Source organism: Chelmon rostratus, chromosome 2, assembly GCF_017976325.1.
Source record: "Chelmon rostratus isolate fCheRos1 chromosome 2, fCheRos1.pri, whole genome shotgun sequence".
In the NCBI taxonomy this organism is placed as follows: domain Eukaryota; kingdom Metazoa; phylum Chordata; class Actinopteri; order Chaetodontiformes; family Chaetodontidae; genus Chelmon; species Chelmon rostratus.
The window spans coordinates 6,677,415-6,692,289 of record NC_055659.1 but is presented as its reverse complement, the minus strand read 5'-3'; the positions used below and the strand labels follow the sequence as shown (position 1 = coordinate 6,692,289).

The window sequence follows — 14,875 nt, the reverse complement described above, 5'->3', positions numbered from 1 at the left end:
ACACCTAAGTCTGGGATGAGTAAGCAGATGGTGTAAGGTAGTTACAATTAAAAACTCATTTTGCATGGTTGTTCTGTACTTTCACTGCAAAGGTATGCACAAGGAAGGTGCTGTTTAACAAATGCTCTGAGTGATTTCCTTTGGGTCCCGCCATGTAAACTCAAGTCATCTGGCGAGGGAGGGATCTGAGTCTCAGCTGCTCTCAGCCCTCGATTACATAACAGACCTCCGCTACACACCATTATCAACACCCGGAATTCCCCTATGCATCTCCAGAGCCCACTTAACGGATTACCACACACAGACTTGGTAAAAAAGCTTTCTAATTAAGCACTAATCACTTCACTTTGTCCAACAGAACTTCTCCAAGACCTAAATCTCCCTCTTTATCTGGGCGTTTAATTACCACGGCCAGTTTGGAAACACTAGCCAGGTAGTAAATATATCATAGTATGTATATCTACGCAACTTCATCCAATTAAGGGGGAAGTTAAATGTGCTCAATTATGCCTGTCTGCCCGAGTCTAAATTTAAATCCTGTTAAATGGAGATTAAAACCACATATGACTGGCTGGAGTCACTCACGCAGTGCCTGGCTATGGGAACTGATCAAATTACATTAACTCAAGAAGAAACACAAAATGGACAAACTAGAGTCAATCTGTTTTTACAAAGACTGATAATTGCACAGTGACTAAGTAGGTAATGGTTCAGTTTAATGCCCAGCAGCATCTGAATGACAGCGCACATGCTGAGAGGATGAAGCCTGTGGGTTTTAGTTACAGCACAGCAACTTTAACCACAATGTCACGTCTCTCTGGGTGTGAAGGGATCTATTTGTCCTTTATGGCAGTTTTTCCATTTTACGGTGCTATACTTCCTCGCCACTAACTCACTAACACTCAGGAATATTAATCACACATTTTAATTACTATTAGTTATAATATTCAAATACAAACCCAATACAATACACGTGATTGATCTATGATTGATTTGTTGCTGATATGACTCATTGTACAACTATAGTACATAAGTACATAACATGCAAATTATTTCAACTCTATCAATTACATTAGTAATCAGTAATCATGATTAAATATTAACCAAATATGATATGTATGATAACATTATAAATAAGACCGTAACGCTATAACATGAGACTACTGTGACTGACGATAAACTGCTGCAGTAATGTGTTTAAGTTAGCAAGCTAGTGTTACTTTTTTCAGTAACGGTAACGCCTTGTATAAATTAGTAGCTGTTCATGCTGAAAGTTAATTTATTTTACGCTACAGCTACTAATATTTTGACATTTTGCGTGGCTTGTTTGCTGTCTTATGAGCTTTATATTGTCATACTTTGTGGGCTACATCTCTACTTACTGCGCACGCTGTCCCACACTTGCTAACCTAGCTTGATGAAGGATCTGGTGTTGTGGGGAACGCGGCTATCTTTACGCCAAAAACGGAGGAATACGCCTTCCGGTAAATCGGCGTACGTGGCATTTACGTTACACTGCGTCGTCTTAGCTGGCTAGCAGGTCACTGCCTACATACAGGTGGTCTGATGGTGGCTTTGTTCAGGGTTGGAGGGTGTGTACACCCCGCGGGTTCGCTGCAAATGATCGGAGTTGTCACCGAAGCTAAGCTAGCCTTTCAGTGACATTAGCATAACGTTCGCTTAAACACCCCCAAAGCTAGACTGGCTTCTGCAGTTGTTAAATTGCACCTTCCATTGAGCTAAGAGTTACGTTGAGTAACGTAACGAATAGGTAACTGTAACGGAATTTGAACCTATTTTACCTAGTAAAAAAAGGCATGGCTCGCCCAGTCCCCTTTAATATTTTCTCTGGACCCTCTCTTTGGCCCATAAACTGAAACATCTTCCCTTTAATATCTTTAAAATACTGAGACAGTACTGGTACAACTTCTTTCACCACTAATACCTAAATAAAGAATTAAAGATGTCAGGTACTAGTCGGCTAATATCTTGAATAATAATGTACTTTTGCTCTCTGTAGTTCTGAATTACACCAATATCCATGATATTGATATATTTATTTGAATAAAGGATCTAAGTACATCTCTCACTCATTGAACAGTTGAACCAGAGCTCTATCATTTCTGCAGGTGAACAACCGCCATTGATTCAGCACCGGTTTAATAATATATATGTCATTCATGAAAATGTGTTACCTGGTGTAGAAATTGAAGCCACATCCTTGGTGCTGATACCCTCCTGTCCGGCAGGAGGCGAACTTCTGACATGTGGAGTGCTGTCTGTGCCTGTTTGTGCAGCACTGTCTGACGTCTCACTGCCCTCCTTTGTTGACAGCTGGGCAGGCCTAGAGTCAGAGCTGATCCCTTTACTGTCCTCCTGGAGTTTCTCCTCATCCGTGCTGTCCTCAAACACAAACTCTTCCCCTTGCTCCTCATCTTCCTCCTCTTCGTCCTCCTTTGGCAGCTGCTGAGACATCACAGTAGACATAATCCCTGAAAAAAAAGGCAAAATTCAAGTGTTAACACAAAAATGAGATGCCCACCGTTTGAGGTGAAAGTGACAAAAAGATTGATGTCACACAATCGACAAAGATTTTAGTGTTGAAAAGATTTTCTTGAGGCTTTGACTGACAGAATGATAACACTTAATCTTCTGATAATAAGCCCACTAATAATGAAGTTTAGATAATGTTTATTCTTTCTGCAGGGATTTGCAACCCTTGAAATATTGCTTTAATACGAGTCTGCCCTCCTGCATCTGATAATAAGCTGCCTTTAATATGAACTCAGGAATTATTGCTCGAACCTTTATGTGCTATTTCCAAAGCAGTGACATTAAGACCGTTTTGTTAACTTCCACCGTTCATTACTCTGATGAAGGCAGAAAAAGATAAATGGACTCAGGATTGGAATGTACTCTGGTCTTTATAAACATCCGAAAGCTGCTTTACAAAAACAGCCGCATGTAAAATACCTTTGAGATAAAAATCAGTGTTGCTCTAAACACTGAGCTGAACTGAAACAAACTCTTAACCCGACAGTGTGTTCACAACTAAAAGTCAGACTGAAAGTCTCACACTTCTGTTCTCGTGCATGCAGCAAAGTGTTTTCTTGCAGTGCATAAAAACATCCTGAACTGAGCAACTTTTTCAAACTGTTTGCAGTGCATTTACAACCACTCCATATGTGACATGCCCAGAGAGAGAAACGGTATAATCCTAGCAATGTAAACATGACATATGGCCTTTGAAAAGACTGTTAGTTAAATCAAAGAGTCTGGCGAGGCTTAGTGGCAGATTAATTAAGATATCCGCACACCCACTGACGAAAACATGTTCCATAACATTACAGACCTCAATTATCTGCCAGGCTAATTTCATCTCGTCTTATCAGTGAAACAGGTATGACAACAGACAAGACATTTTAGGAATTAATTAAAAATTAATGCGAGTTTATCAGTACAGACCTACAGTGTTTGCACACAGTGATTTTGGACCCATGGTAATGGAAAACGAATAGCCGGGCATGTAAGTTGTCAGCTGTAATCATGTAAATTAGATTTGTTGTTAGCATGTTTTCAAGATTTTTCCATGACACGCATGCCCGCAAGGTATTAAACTGCAGTAATTGTTTCATTATTTCACAAAGTGGGTATTTTCTATGACGCGCTGTTTCTGTACATGTTAGCGCACCACTCCTGCGCCCAGCATCTGCTTTGCATTTTGATGAGCATCGAACAGCTTCCAACGCCGGAGCATTCTTGGGCCTGATAGGGCAGTCTGTCAGGCTCCTTTGGGAAAATGACAGCATGGAGCGGAGGCGGCTGAACGTGGGCCGGCTGCACGGGAAAGCAGCCCTGAAAGCCTTGTGGATTGTGAAATTCTTTGTCAGCACTTATTGTTTAACCTGGATACGAGGGCTGTCGCGATGTCCATTATGGTTCTCATTATCTTTTACTGCAGCTTGTTGACAGCTGAATCTGGGCATGCTGTGTGTTTGCACTGTGGTTCAGGAATAGTGAGGACTTTGAATCCTCAATTACCACCATGCATGTTTAAGAAGTCTTAAAATTACAGTGAAAATAAAAGTTATGTGAAGCACTGACACCTTCTTTAGAAATCAACTCTCTGCCTGTTTACGAGTGCCACTGCAGCCTTTGGACCCAGTCGCCTCCTCTGTACCACAAACACAGTTTTTCCAGTCGGCCCACTCACTGGTCAAATCAACAAAGGCTCTTTTGTGGAGGGAAAAAAACTTCTGTTGAGCCTTAGAAGGCTTTGTTTCTACATTCGTCACTGCAGCACTGATTAGCTCACAGGTCATTTGGGCCACGGCTGCGCGCTCTATGCTATCGCTTGTGTAACTGAGAAATGGAGGATTTTCGTCAGAGAAGAAAGCAGCATCCTCTCTGGACGGACGTCGCAGAAAGCCTCGGTGAAAGATTTTATCAAAATTCATTGCCACTATATATGAAAGCCGTGCTGGCCGACCAACATTCATGATCGTTCACTGGAGCGACATGGGCTGAGCAAGCAAAAAAAGCGCCTTGAAACCATGGAGATAACTGATTTTCACATTTACGATCAACTGGTGCCTTGAATAAAAGTTCAGCTACACTGAAACTCAAAAGTTTCTCACTTAAAAGGCCCTCCTCAGAATCAAAATGACAGGTGTCCCGAGCCGCCGTCTTTGAGGGAAGACATTTGGACAAGCCATCAAACAAACCCCAGCTTAGAAAAATAAAGAGCCTCGGGAGCGGTGCTGTGTGAAAGCTATTCTTGAGGGGAAAATAAGACACATCACAGAATAGAGATGAAACCAACTCCTACACACCCTGTCCCTGACCTACATAGAGCTCTGACAACTCTCCCGCTGTGTATCAAATGTTGCACTGAGTGGAGGGATGCTGTACGTGTGCAGAGGAAAGTCAGCTGCATGTATGCTTTTCGTGGGCGAGCCGTGGTGCACGTCGCATTCGCATGCGTGTCGACAACCTAACAGAAAACTTCAAAGTTGTAGTATCTCTTGTTTAAAATGTAGCAGCTCTTGGATTTGCATGTTTAGCTTTTTCTTAATATTTTTTCCTGTCTTTCCATTGGATCGTGCGTGTAATTGGCATTTGTTTCATGTCGCCTGATTCCATCTCCGCTCCCCCATCGTGCTGTACTTCATTTCACAGAGCAGTGAGGATGAGTAATCTGCTTTAAGAAAAGAAATGAAATGACAGAGTTTAAAGACAAAAGGAGGAGCTTCTGAACAGTAGCTGGATTCAAAGCTTTCCGTTGGGATTTTGAAGAATCTGCTGGGCTGCATATTTACTCGCAGCCACTGATTTACAGAGCGCCATGTTTGACCGACTGCAAACAAACCTTCACAGCCATTGGTCAGTTGCAGTCGGGTATATCAATAGACAATGGCAGCGGACAGCAGCTGGTGACGACTGAATAAACAGCATTGGAAAGGCTAACAGAAAGTCACTGAGAGTACCGCCACTTTAGGTTTTCTACAACAGAAAATGGCACACAAACACGGAGACAATGCGAGACCGGCCGACCGCTGACAACAACAAACAGTGCCAGGCAGAGACGATTCTGCCTCTGGCGCTCCTTCCGTCTTCAGCTTCCCCGAGGACTTCCTATCAAGAGATACAAATGTGACTCTGCCCATTTAGGAACTGCAAACAGCTCCTCGAGAACAGACGGAATATGTCTTTCTTTGGCTGTCAAAAGACATAACAATCTGAGTGGGAGGCTGTTCACAGACATTTGTGGATTTCATGGACTCGCTAAAACATAACGTTGCCCTACTGACGATTTTACAGCACAGAAGAATCCAAGCCTAGTGCATTATATATCGTGAACATTATGAATATTTTAAATCTCGCTTTAAATGAATTCCTGACGACTGTGTGCCAAAGGCCATGTGGAATATCATAACACACTGTAAACACAACATGATAAAAGGTTTATCTATGCATATTTGAGATTGAGATTTGAGTTTATTCCTGCTTTCCCCCAGGTTTTCCATCATGTTGCCACTGCTGAGACATTCAGGGATATAATATTCATTCAGGAGCCTGTCTGGCCTTCGTATGCCCTCTGCTGCAGAGAGCAGCTCCAGTAACGTCAGTCCACAACAGCGGCGATGTGCTGGTGGTGTCACATTAGTCAAGGACACTGTGTGAGTAGCCTCCATCTGCCATTTGTGCTCATAGCACAATAGTGTACTGGACTGTGTGTGTGTGAGTGTGTGTGTGTGTGTGCCCTGCAGTGCACAAATACTGAGCAGAGATAAGAACGTGCTCGATGTGTTGACTAATTTATCAAGAAAAATATTTTTGAAAGCGATAGCATAAATATACAGTGTGCCCAGGTTAGACAGCGCAGAGCCATTTCTTTGAGTAACACTGGCAGACAGTGTTTCCGCCCATGACGACTTCAAGATAACTGATAAATCCTGTAACACAAACTGACTGCTGTATCTGCAGAGGCTCGACGGGGATGTTAATCAATGCCAACTACTCCACATTTAATGCTCCGTGTCAGTTTCTCTCGATTTCAAAACACGACCTCGCTCGGTCTCTTCCCTTCGCCCACCTGACCTGCCTGAGAATAAAATCAGATAAACCTAAACTGATGGGAAACTCGGTAGCTGCGGCAACAGGTCGCCAGCCGCTCAGCTCCATCACGATCTTGTCAAGTTTTTAAGTTTTCTTCAGCATCGAATTAGTCCAGTGACCACTGTCAGAAGGGCTGTGTGATATGACCCATATTTAATATCCTGATGTAGGTCATTTCCTATCCTGTTAACAATACATATCATGAAAGATCACATCGTATAATGGCCGTTTTATATAAAATGACCACACGGAAAGACATATTTCTTATCATATTTTGAATTATATACTCCAAAAAAAAAAAGATTCTTTTATTTAGAACCTTTTTTAAGCATGTAAAAAAGTATTGTCTGCACTGTTTACTTTGCACTTGCTCTTACGTCAGCAGGTAAAAGAGGTTAGTTGTGTTTCAGTGTGTTGCGTGGACCGGTCTGCAGCATCATTTTCAAAGCAGTTTTCTGGACCATGCCAGACTTTTCATACCCAAACCTCGTCCATGCAACAGAAGTAGCCCCTCTTTTTAAGCATGAGCTCCTGATTTCTCTTGGCTGATTGGAGTCCGTCTACGTTCACTCTCCTCCACTCTTGTTTGTGTTGCTTCATGTAAATTTCCTGCCTGCATGGAAGCGTGGAGGATCAAAAAGCTTTGCACAAATGCCGTAAAGAGTGCGATTTGCAACACAGTGAAAGAAATGATGAGAAGTCTGTCTGCTGCGTCGCACACTACACGACACACCCACTTTACTGCATGACACAACCACTTCACTGCACAACACAAACTCCCTGAGATACAGTATTCTTTTAAACCTAAGCCTTTCGAGGGTGTATCATGAATTAGTCATGTCTCATAGCTACTGCAAGTCCACAGATAGACCACTTCTAAACAACAGAGCATAATATGAGACATGTTTTCTTTATCCTCACACCACACAGCCCTGGTTAGTGCATCTATTGGTACATTCCAAACAAGAACTACAAATAACGAATTATAGGCTATAAAAATTAAGTTGTAGCCAACAGTGTGATGCAGACGGGAGGTTGGGAGGGCTCTCAACTTTGTCTGGGAGGGCCCCACAATGTCAAACTTTGACTAATGCAACAGTTAGACACTCCCTGCCTGCGACATGCCCACGCCTTTCCGACTCCACACTTACACGCTGCAAGCCCAAGCCATGCCAAGAGATGTCATCACGGTGATTTACTGAGACTTCAGACAGCTTCTACAAAGCCACAGGCGGTTTCATACAGCTGTTTTCAGAGCTCAGCCAACCCCATCTTCGCCACCATCTTCGTCAAATTTCTGTCCTACTTTGCCTTTTTAATAGAGAGCCTCACTTTCACAGAAGTCCAGGGTTCAGTCAATAACTGTGAGGTTTCATCACCAGTCAGACAGAATATTTTGCAGAAATGTGTCTGATCCTGCATGACAGACTTGTTACTTTGGACAACAGCATCACGACTGGAGCTGGGACCACAGTGACCAGATGTCCGATGTAAACAGTCTCCAACGGTTCCACTTCTGGAAACCAAACTCTCAGATTCCCACAGTCAGTGGAAATTAGTCATTGGGTTTATTTGGTGTTAGCTGCCGTGCAGCCTCAGGTAGCAAAGCCTGATGTCACCATCATTGCAAAACGAGGGGCGGATGCTCCTTTGATGTGTCAGTCAAGTCAGACATCACATATGAAAATATACTCACGAATGACAAGTGTGAAGACGTCCCTCAGGAAGTGTCACACAGTGCTTTTAATGTTGGCCAAATTAAGATCTTCCTACAATCCAATGTACAATCAAGATCAAGATGCTAGGTGCTGATTATGGGTTCTTCTAACCACTGTGGTTGAGTTGCTTCGGCCTTGGGGTCTGTTATCAGACGAGCTTACAGGAGAACAGACAAGTCATGTTTTGATAAGAAGATGCAAGCGTGGCTATAAAACGCTGTAAATAAGTCTCAACTTATTGACAGCCCTGATTCCCTGCTTCTAGTTAATTATCTGCCATTCCCAGAGGAATGTAGTCAGTGTGTAATGGAGTACACCTGTAAACATCTGACAGGCGTATCACTGCTATCAAATGATCGATTGTGTGCTTGAGCACCAAGGCCTTGCATGGGTACATATGATTGCATGAGGTTTCATGGGTGAATGTGTGGCAAAAGCAGAGGGTTTCCATTGATAGCGCAGTCTTTGTGGTAGCTTCAGGCCATGCATGCATGGATTGTTAATGTCTGTTGGAAGTGCTGGACTGTGACTAAGGAGAGAAAAATCTGATACAGTGAGTCCATGGAGTTTCTTAAAAGAAAGGCACTTGGACATCCGGCGAGTGAAGCAGAAACAGTGCCCTTGCTCAAAATGCAAATTAGTTGGTCAGAGGTCCCTTAGCTCCCCCTTCACCCCTCTCCTCCCGGTCCCCCCTCTCTATTCTGCTGAGAGTATAGAGGCAGCGTGAAATCCATCCTGGGAGGGGCTATTGTACTCCGGGAAGCAACCGTCAAACTGGAATGGTTAAGGCCGGGCTCGGGCCAGGGATTCTCTTTATATAGCCCGAGGCTGTGGAAGAGCAGAGCAGTGCAGCGCTGCTGAAAAACTGCCGGCCAGAGGCGTGGGTCTGGGATGAGCCGCCAATCTCTCGCTCATCCTTCCTGGTGTCAGGAACTGCTGCTATCACAAGGCCTCACGCTCCGTAGCCCCACTGGCTCTTTGAGGCAGGCTCAGGTTTAATCGTCCATGATGGTGTGTACTCTGTCAAAGGGCCACACGGGTATCTGTCATTCCCATCCTCTCCTCCTCCACCTTCCCACGTCCTCTCAGCTGCCCTTATAGCTGTGGACTGAGACGGAGAGGCACAGACCAGCACACCCACCCCCAATTCCACTCCCTCAACAGCCCCTTTGGACAAAGCTGCTGTCTTTGCAACATGCTAACCATGCTGAGAGCGAGGAGGGAGAAAGAAGAGAGACAGAATGAAGAAGGACAGTGTTTCCAGGACAACAAATACATACGCCTCTCACCTCCTTGTGCTCAGTAGTGTGTCCTCCGAGAAGCTTCAGGCACTCCCTGGTGACCCTTTAATCCTGGTAACCTCCCATAAACTCTCAGTTTTTACCACACTGCCGGGTCCAGCACACTCATCTTTATAGTCTCCTGCGAGGGCTGCGAGTGGCTGAAAGCAGATTGGAATTCTCCTCTGCTGTTTACTTTCCCACAACTTCTCCCCTGCACCGTGTGCACTAGCAGCTCAAGATGAGGTAACCCTCCCTGTTCCCTCCCCTTTCTCTCTGCTTCTCTCGGTTCTCTGGTTCTGTTCCCTCTATCTCCCCTCTCTGTCCCTCTCTTTTTTAAGGTGGGTCCTTTCACCCCCTCAGCCCCTCCGGTCTCATTCTGTCCTTTCTTTGCTTTCCTCACTCTCCTCCCTCTCTTCAGACCCCTGCTGCTGCCCAGACAGCGGCACAAAGCAGGCTGAGAGCGCTCAGACACAACCGGCCAATGGCAGAGTGGTAAAGTCAAGCGTTCAGCCAATGGGAAGCCTAGGTCGAGGTATTTCAACCAATCAGCGGAGTTTTTCAGGACAAGTGGGCTGGACGAAAGGAATTAGGGGCAATGCTGTCTCAGAGCACTTCCGTGTTGCGGTGCGATTGACGCTGTTCGCGGTCAGCTGTGTGAATCTCTCAGTAATGGCTGAGATTTAAAAAGAGGAAGTCCGAACTGATTCCTGGTCAGTAACACAAAGGACATGTAAAGTGAGCAGCCACACGAATTTGGAGCAATACGTGTGATACGTTTGATAAAATTAGAAAAGGCAAAATAATACTTCACTAAGTATTTTGTATTAAAAATATAAACTCTGACTGTTCTAAGTAGCTTTAATGAAAATGTTGCCAGTATGTGAGAAACGCACTAACAGCATTAGATTTTTTTTATTTAACCTTTATTTAATCAAGAAATCTCCACATTATAATAGCATAATATGATAAGACTAAGGTGTGAAAAAGAAAAAGAGTGTTCACCCATTCAACACATTATGCTTTATAAAGTCTTATATATCATATACTGCATATTCTATTATATGCTACTGTTCAGGTAATAATTTATGAGAATATTGACAAAATAGAATAAAAGTGTGAATGAAACCTCAGAATATGGAATGAATATGCTGACATAGCCCAAACTTTGTGCCATCATCTTTCTACTGACTGTGTAAACTGTGTGTGTTTATGTGTAGTTTTATCATGCATCTGTAAATGAGCCTATACTGGACTGAAAAACATTAAATAAGCACACTGGTACCCAAGTTGAAAAGAAACGTAATGACAGGATTGCTGAAATTGCAGGTTTTTCTGATGCAAAAATAGCAATAAAAGCAGAGAAAATATCCTCCCTGATGCTGAGGTTGGAAAAAATGCTCTGTCTGCCTATTCAACTACTCTTCTTAGCTCGGGTTTGCCTTATTGCTTTAGGCCATGCATTGGCCAAAGGGTTAGTCTTTTCATAACTCAATTGTTGCCTCCACATTTCTCATTGGGACGCTCATTTAGTTACACAGCAGCTTTGACCTTCAATTTTCAACTTTAACTTTATCATCAGCAAGGGGGGAATTGTCTCGCAGCCAGGTAAAGAGCAAAACAAGGACTCGAAGATAAAACATAATGAATTCATAAAATATATAAAAAAATGTAAAGACATTATGCTAAAAGTACAGGTTGTTGTGGGCTGTATGGTAGACTAACATTACATATCTGTATCTGATGCCAGTGTGGTGGCATAATCAAAATAGAGTGAGTGTTTCTAAAGATTTTACTCATAACTTAGTGTTTTATTTTATCTTTTGTCTTTGAGCCGTCCTGCAACTACCCTGTGAATGGCTTCTGCTATTTTTGTGCCCGACTAACTACTCCAGAGTTCCTATTTCTGCCTGTGATCATGTTTACAGCACTGCATGCTCATGCAGATTTTGACGTGCAGCGCTGAAAGACGCTGCCCAATGAACACAAGGTAACGTGTGAGGACAAGTCAAGAAAGTTAACTGCGTTAATTAAATGTGAAGCCCTCCTCAGCTCAGCTCAGCTCAATCGCTCACACGCGTGCTTCTTCACTCCTGACTGGCTACACAGGAAAAACAGAAAATCACACCATGCTACTGTTGTCCAGAAGATTTATTAAAACACATTGAACAAATACACAGAGTACAAATAAAAAGATGACAATTCACTTTTTCATTCAATTGCTATACAGCACAAATATCAGAACCATAACACTGCTTGGAGCTCATTGTCTGTAAATGCTAGATACACTACCGCCTCCCCGAAGTGAACCGTCATATCAAACGCTTCACATGCTGTGCATTCATAAAGGTGCCTTTAATCAGGGTCTTTTGGTAGCTTTTGAAGCCATGTTAATAAGCATGTACATACATTGTTAACATATTTATAATATTAGACTGAAGCCTTTTTTTTCTAACAGACATTACATTCATACTGACTTCAGTTTGATTGCATTTCATTGGAGTATTGTGTTTTTGACGTCATCTCATGGTCATCACTCCAGAGGGAACAGGACATGATTTTGACTGATGAGCACATACGGTGCACACTGCAGTTCTATGGCAACACCATCCAGCAGACATTCATCTTTTTTCAGGTTGATACATAAATCTGTATGAGATGGACTTATCTCTGAAAAATCTTTCAAGTATTTACATGTTTCTGAGGTTCTATCTGTCGAGCAACCTAATACATGTCATGGTCAAGTAGCTGATGGCGTGAACGGAAACACGAGGAACGAAACGGCACCGCTAAACACGAACAAAGAAGAGCGCAAAAAACGGATGGGATGCACTTCAAGGTTCATTTGATGTTCTGAAAGTGAATTTATAGTTCTTTTAAAGCATGTTGTCTGAGAGATGATGGGCGAGGAGGTCGCAGTGACACAATCTAAGTAAGAGAAAAGGGGTCAGAAGAGAGCACCTCAGGACAACCGTTTGAAGTGGCAAAAAGGAGAGTAAGAAAATACACTCACCAACTCTGTACAACACTACCTCTTCAGTTTAGATTAGTCCAATCACAATCGTCATCCCAACAATGTCATAAGTGCTGTGGCAATGGCAATAATAATACAAACAGGTAATGCCACTGGATCTTTGGAAAAAGAAAAAAAGACAAATATATGTCAATAACAAGTTGCACTTTGAGTCCACACATTCGAGCAATGCCTTCATAGAAAAGGAAACAGAGTAAGCTTGAATTTATAAAAGATTGTTTTACTTAGTGGACAGTCACTTTAGCACATAATAGTAGGAGAGGGAATGGACAAGATATGTAGCTATACCATGCTAACGTGTGTTCACACCAGGTAAAGCAATAGGCAGCAAGATACACTCTCAGAACCCAAACATAACTGAGGAGACTGGAAGTGAAGACATTATCTAAAGAGTAATGCTGTGCAACATTGGTCCTTAGAAGCTGATATACAAAGAAAACCCCTCCAAATGTAGGCTTCCACCGTGACACTACCAATTACAGTGTTCACCCCTGTGGAGGAAACGCACTGCATCGACGAACAAAGATCATCTTCTTGAATGGCACCAAGTGACCAATACATCTTATTTTACCCTAACGTAAAGAGAAGCAAACAAAAGCTCGTTTTGCGACGAATACTAGACTTCAGGTGACATTGGGCCAAAAGCACATACGTTCTTATTCAGTTCTAACAATGAAAGGGAACCGGGAAAGTCCCTGGGATGTACGTCAGAGGGAAAAAAGCCACCCTCCACTCAGGACTCTGTTCTCAGTTAGGCCTGAACATTAAAGCCCTGTATGTTGATGCGGACCAGATGAGTTCCTGTTTATAGTGCAGTCCCACTGGTCGCGGCCCCAGGGTTAAGCTCTACAGCCACTACTAACATTCAAATATAATAAGAATCACAAATATTGTACCATACACAGAAACACTCAGTCTTCTCTGAAATGCATTAAAAATCATTTTTGCCACTCCCGCAGCTTTTTCTTCTCTTGCTTGATCTTCGTGTAGGACGCCAAGCCAGGCTTCTGATTTCATCCATATACATATTTTCACTATGATTAGACCTATGTGAGGTAAAATAAACAGCAGTCTCTGAGTATATACAGTACAAGAAGCCGACCCTCACAGGTTACTGGCACCGCAGACGCAGGTTTGGCAGAGATAACTTTCTCCAAATTACCAGTGGGTGGCAGTCTTTAGAGGATTCAGACAGACTGTGTCCAGCTACTGCATACATGATAATAGTTTTTAATGCGTTCAAATCAATAATTTATCCACTGGTTACTACATGAATGACAGAACACATATTCACTTAAAGTAACAATATCGGCCCTCGGGAGAACAGCCTCCTGTCAAACTATGACTGAAGACGTCCTTAAGTCCACTCCTCACTCCTCTTCACAGGGAACAGGCTCCAGTGGGGCACAGTCACAGTGTACAGTGAATAGGCAGATGGACAAAAGCAAGGGGGGGGGGGGGGGGGCACGCTGAATGAAAAAGTCGAGGCTGGCGCGAACAAATCACACATTCCAAGATCAGAACGACCCCCAATCAAGAGCATCAGAAACTCAGTCATGCCAACTTGCTTGAGTTTCGCCTTGTAGTGCAGGGCTGAAAAAAAAAATCTCTTTCACAAAAGCTGCTTCATTTTCCCTCCCCATCCTCAGCTCTCCAGCACAGGTTAACGAAAAGCAAATATCTACTGAAATACTTCTATTAGAATCCTTGAAAGATAAAAGTGCAATTGTTAAGATAGATACATCTGCATTAATCAAAAAGTTAGTCGCCTTATCCGCAGACAGAGAGCTTGATTTTGTAGATTTTAAGTCAGGAAGGAGCAGGAGAAAGAGGAGGATGTGGCGGAAGAGATGGGCAGCTGTCATCCATACAGAATCCATCCCTGGGAGTTTCTGACCTCAGGTCAGTGTTACGTAGCTGGTCTAGTCCTCAATGCAGATGACATCACTAGGTTTGCCTGACTTGAGGTCAGGCGTGGCCACGTCTCTCAAGGAGTCAAGTGACTTCTTGTCCAGATGGCTTGTAGGGGGTGGAGGGCCATTAGTGGACACTACAGGGGAAAGAGAGTTCAGGTTTTTATGTTTTTCTCTTTTTGACTTGAGATAAAATGTTTCGAGTGGTTTTCAAGCAGAACATCAGCATCTCAACAAAACTGGAAGTGAGCAAACCCAAAATGTCTGCAAGCCCTCACTGTGTGTGCAGCTAAAGTATGCATACCGGTCAAA

The 14,875-nt window shown here is 43.1% G+C and overlaps 2 protein-coding genes across 4 annotated transcripts in view; both read right to left on the bottom strand.

Annotated features, from left to right (window-relative positions):
* arhgef10la (Rho guanine nucleotide exchange factor (GEF) 10-like a) overlaps nt 1–9,857 on the bottom strand; it is a 105,694-nt gene extending 95,837 nt beyond the window's left edge. For both annotated transcript variants that reach the window (XM_041957453.1, XM_041957445.1), the window contains exons 1-2: nt 9,626–9,857; nt 2,196–2,492 (exon numbers count right to left, since the gene is read on the bottom strand). In XM_041957453.1, coding sequence (XP_041813387.1) covers nt 2,196–2,487 — 292 coding nt within the window. In that variant the 5' untranslated portion in view covers nt 2,488–2,492; nt 9,626–9,857. The remainder of the gene's footprint in view (nt 1–2,195; nt 2,493–9,625) is intronic.
* Nucleotides 9,858–11,752: 1,895 nt separating this feature from the next.
* Nucleotides 11,753–14,875, bottom strand: part of chd5 (chromodomain helicase DNA binding protein 5) — a 40,312-nt gene continuing 37,189 nt past the window's right edge. For both annotated transcript variants that reach the window (XM_041945312.1, XM_041945304.1), the window contains one exon: nt 11,753–14,700. In XM_041945312.1, coding sequence (XP_041801246.1) covers nt 14,573–14,700 — 128 coding nt within the window. In that variant the 3' untranslated portion in view covers nt 11,753–14,572. The remainder of the gene's footprint in view (nt 14,701–14,875) is intronic.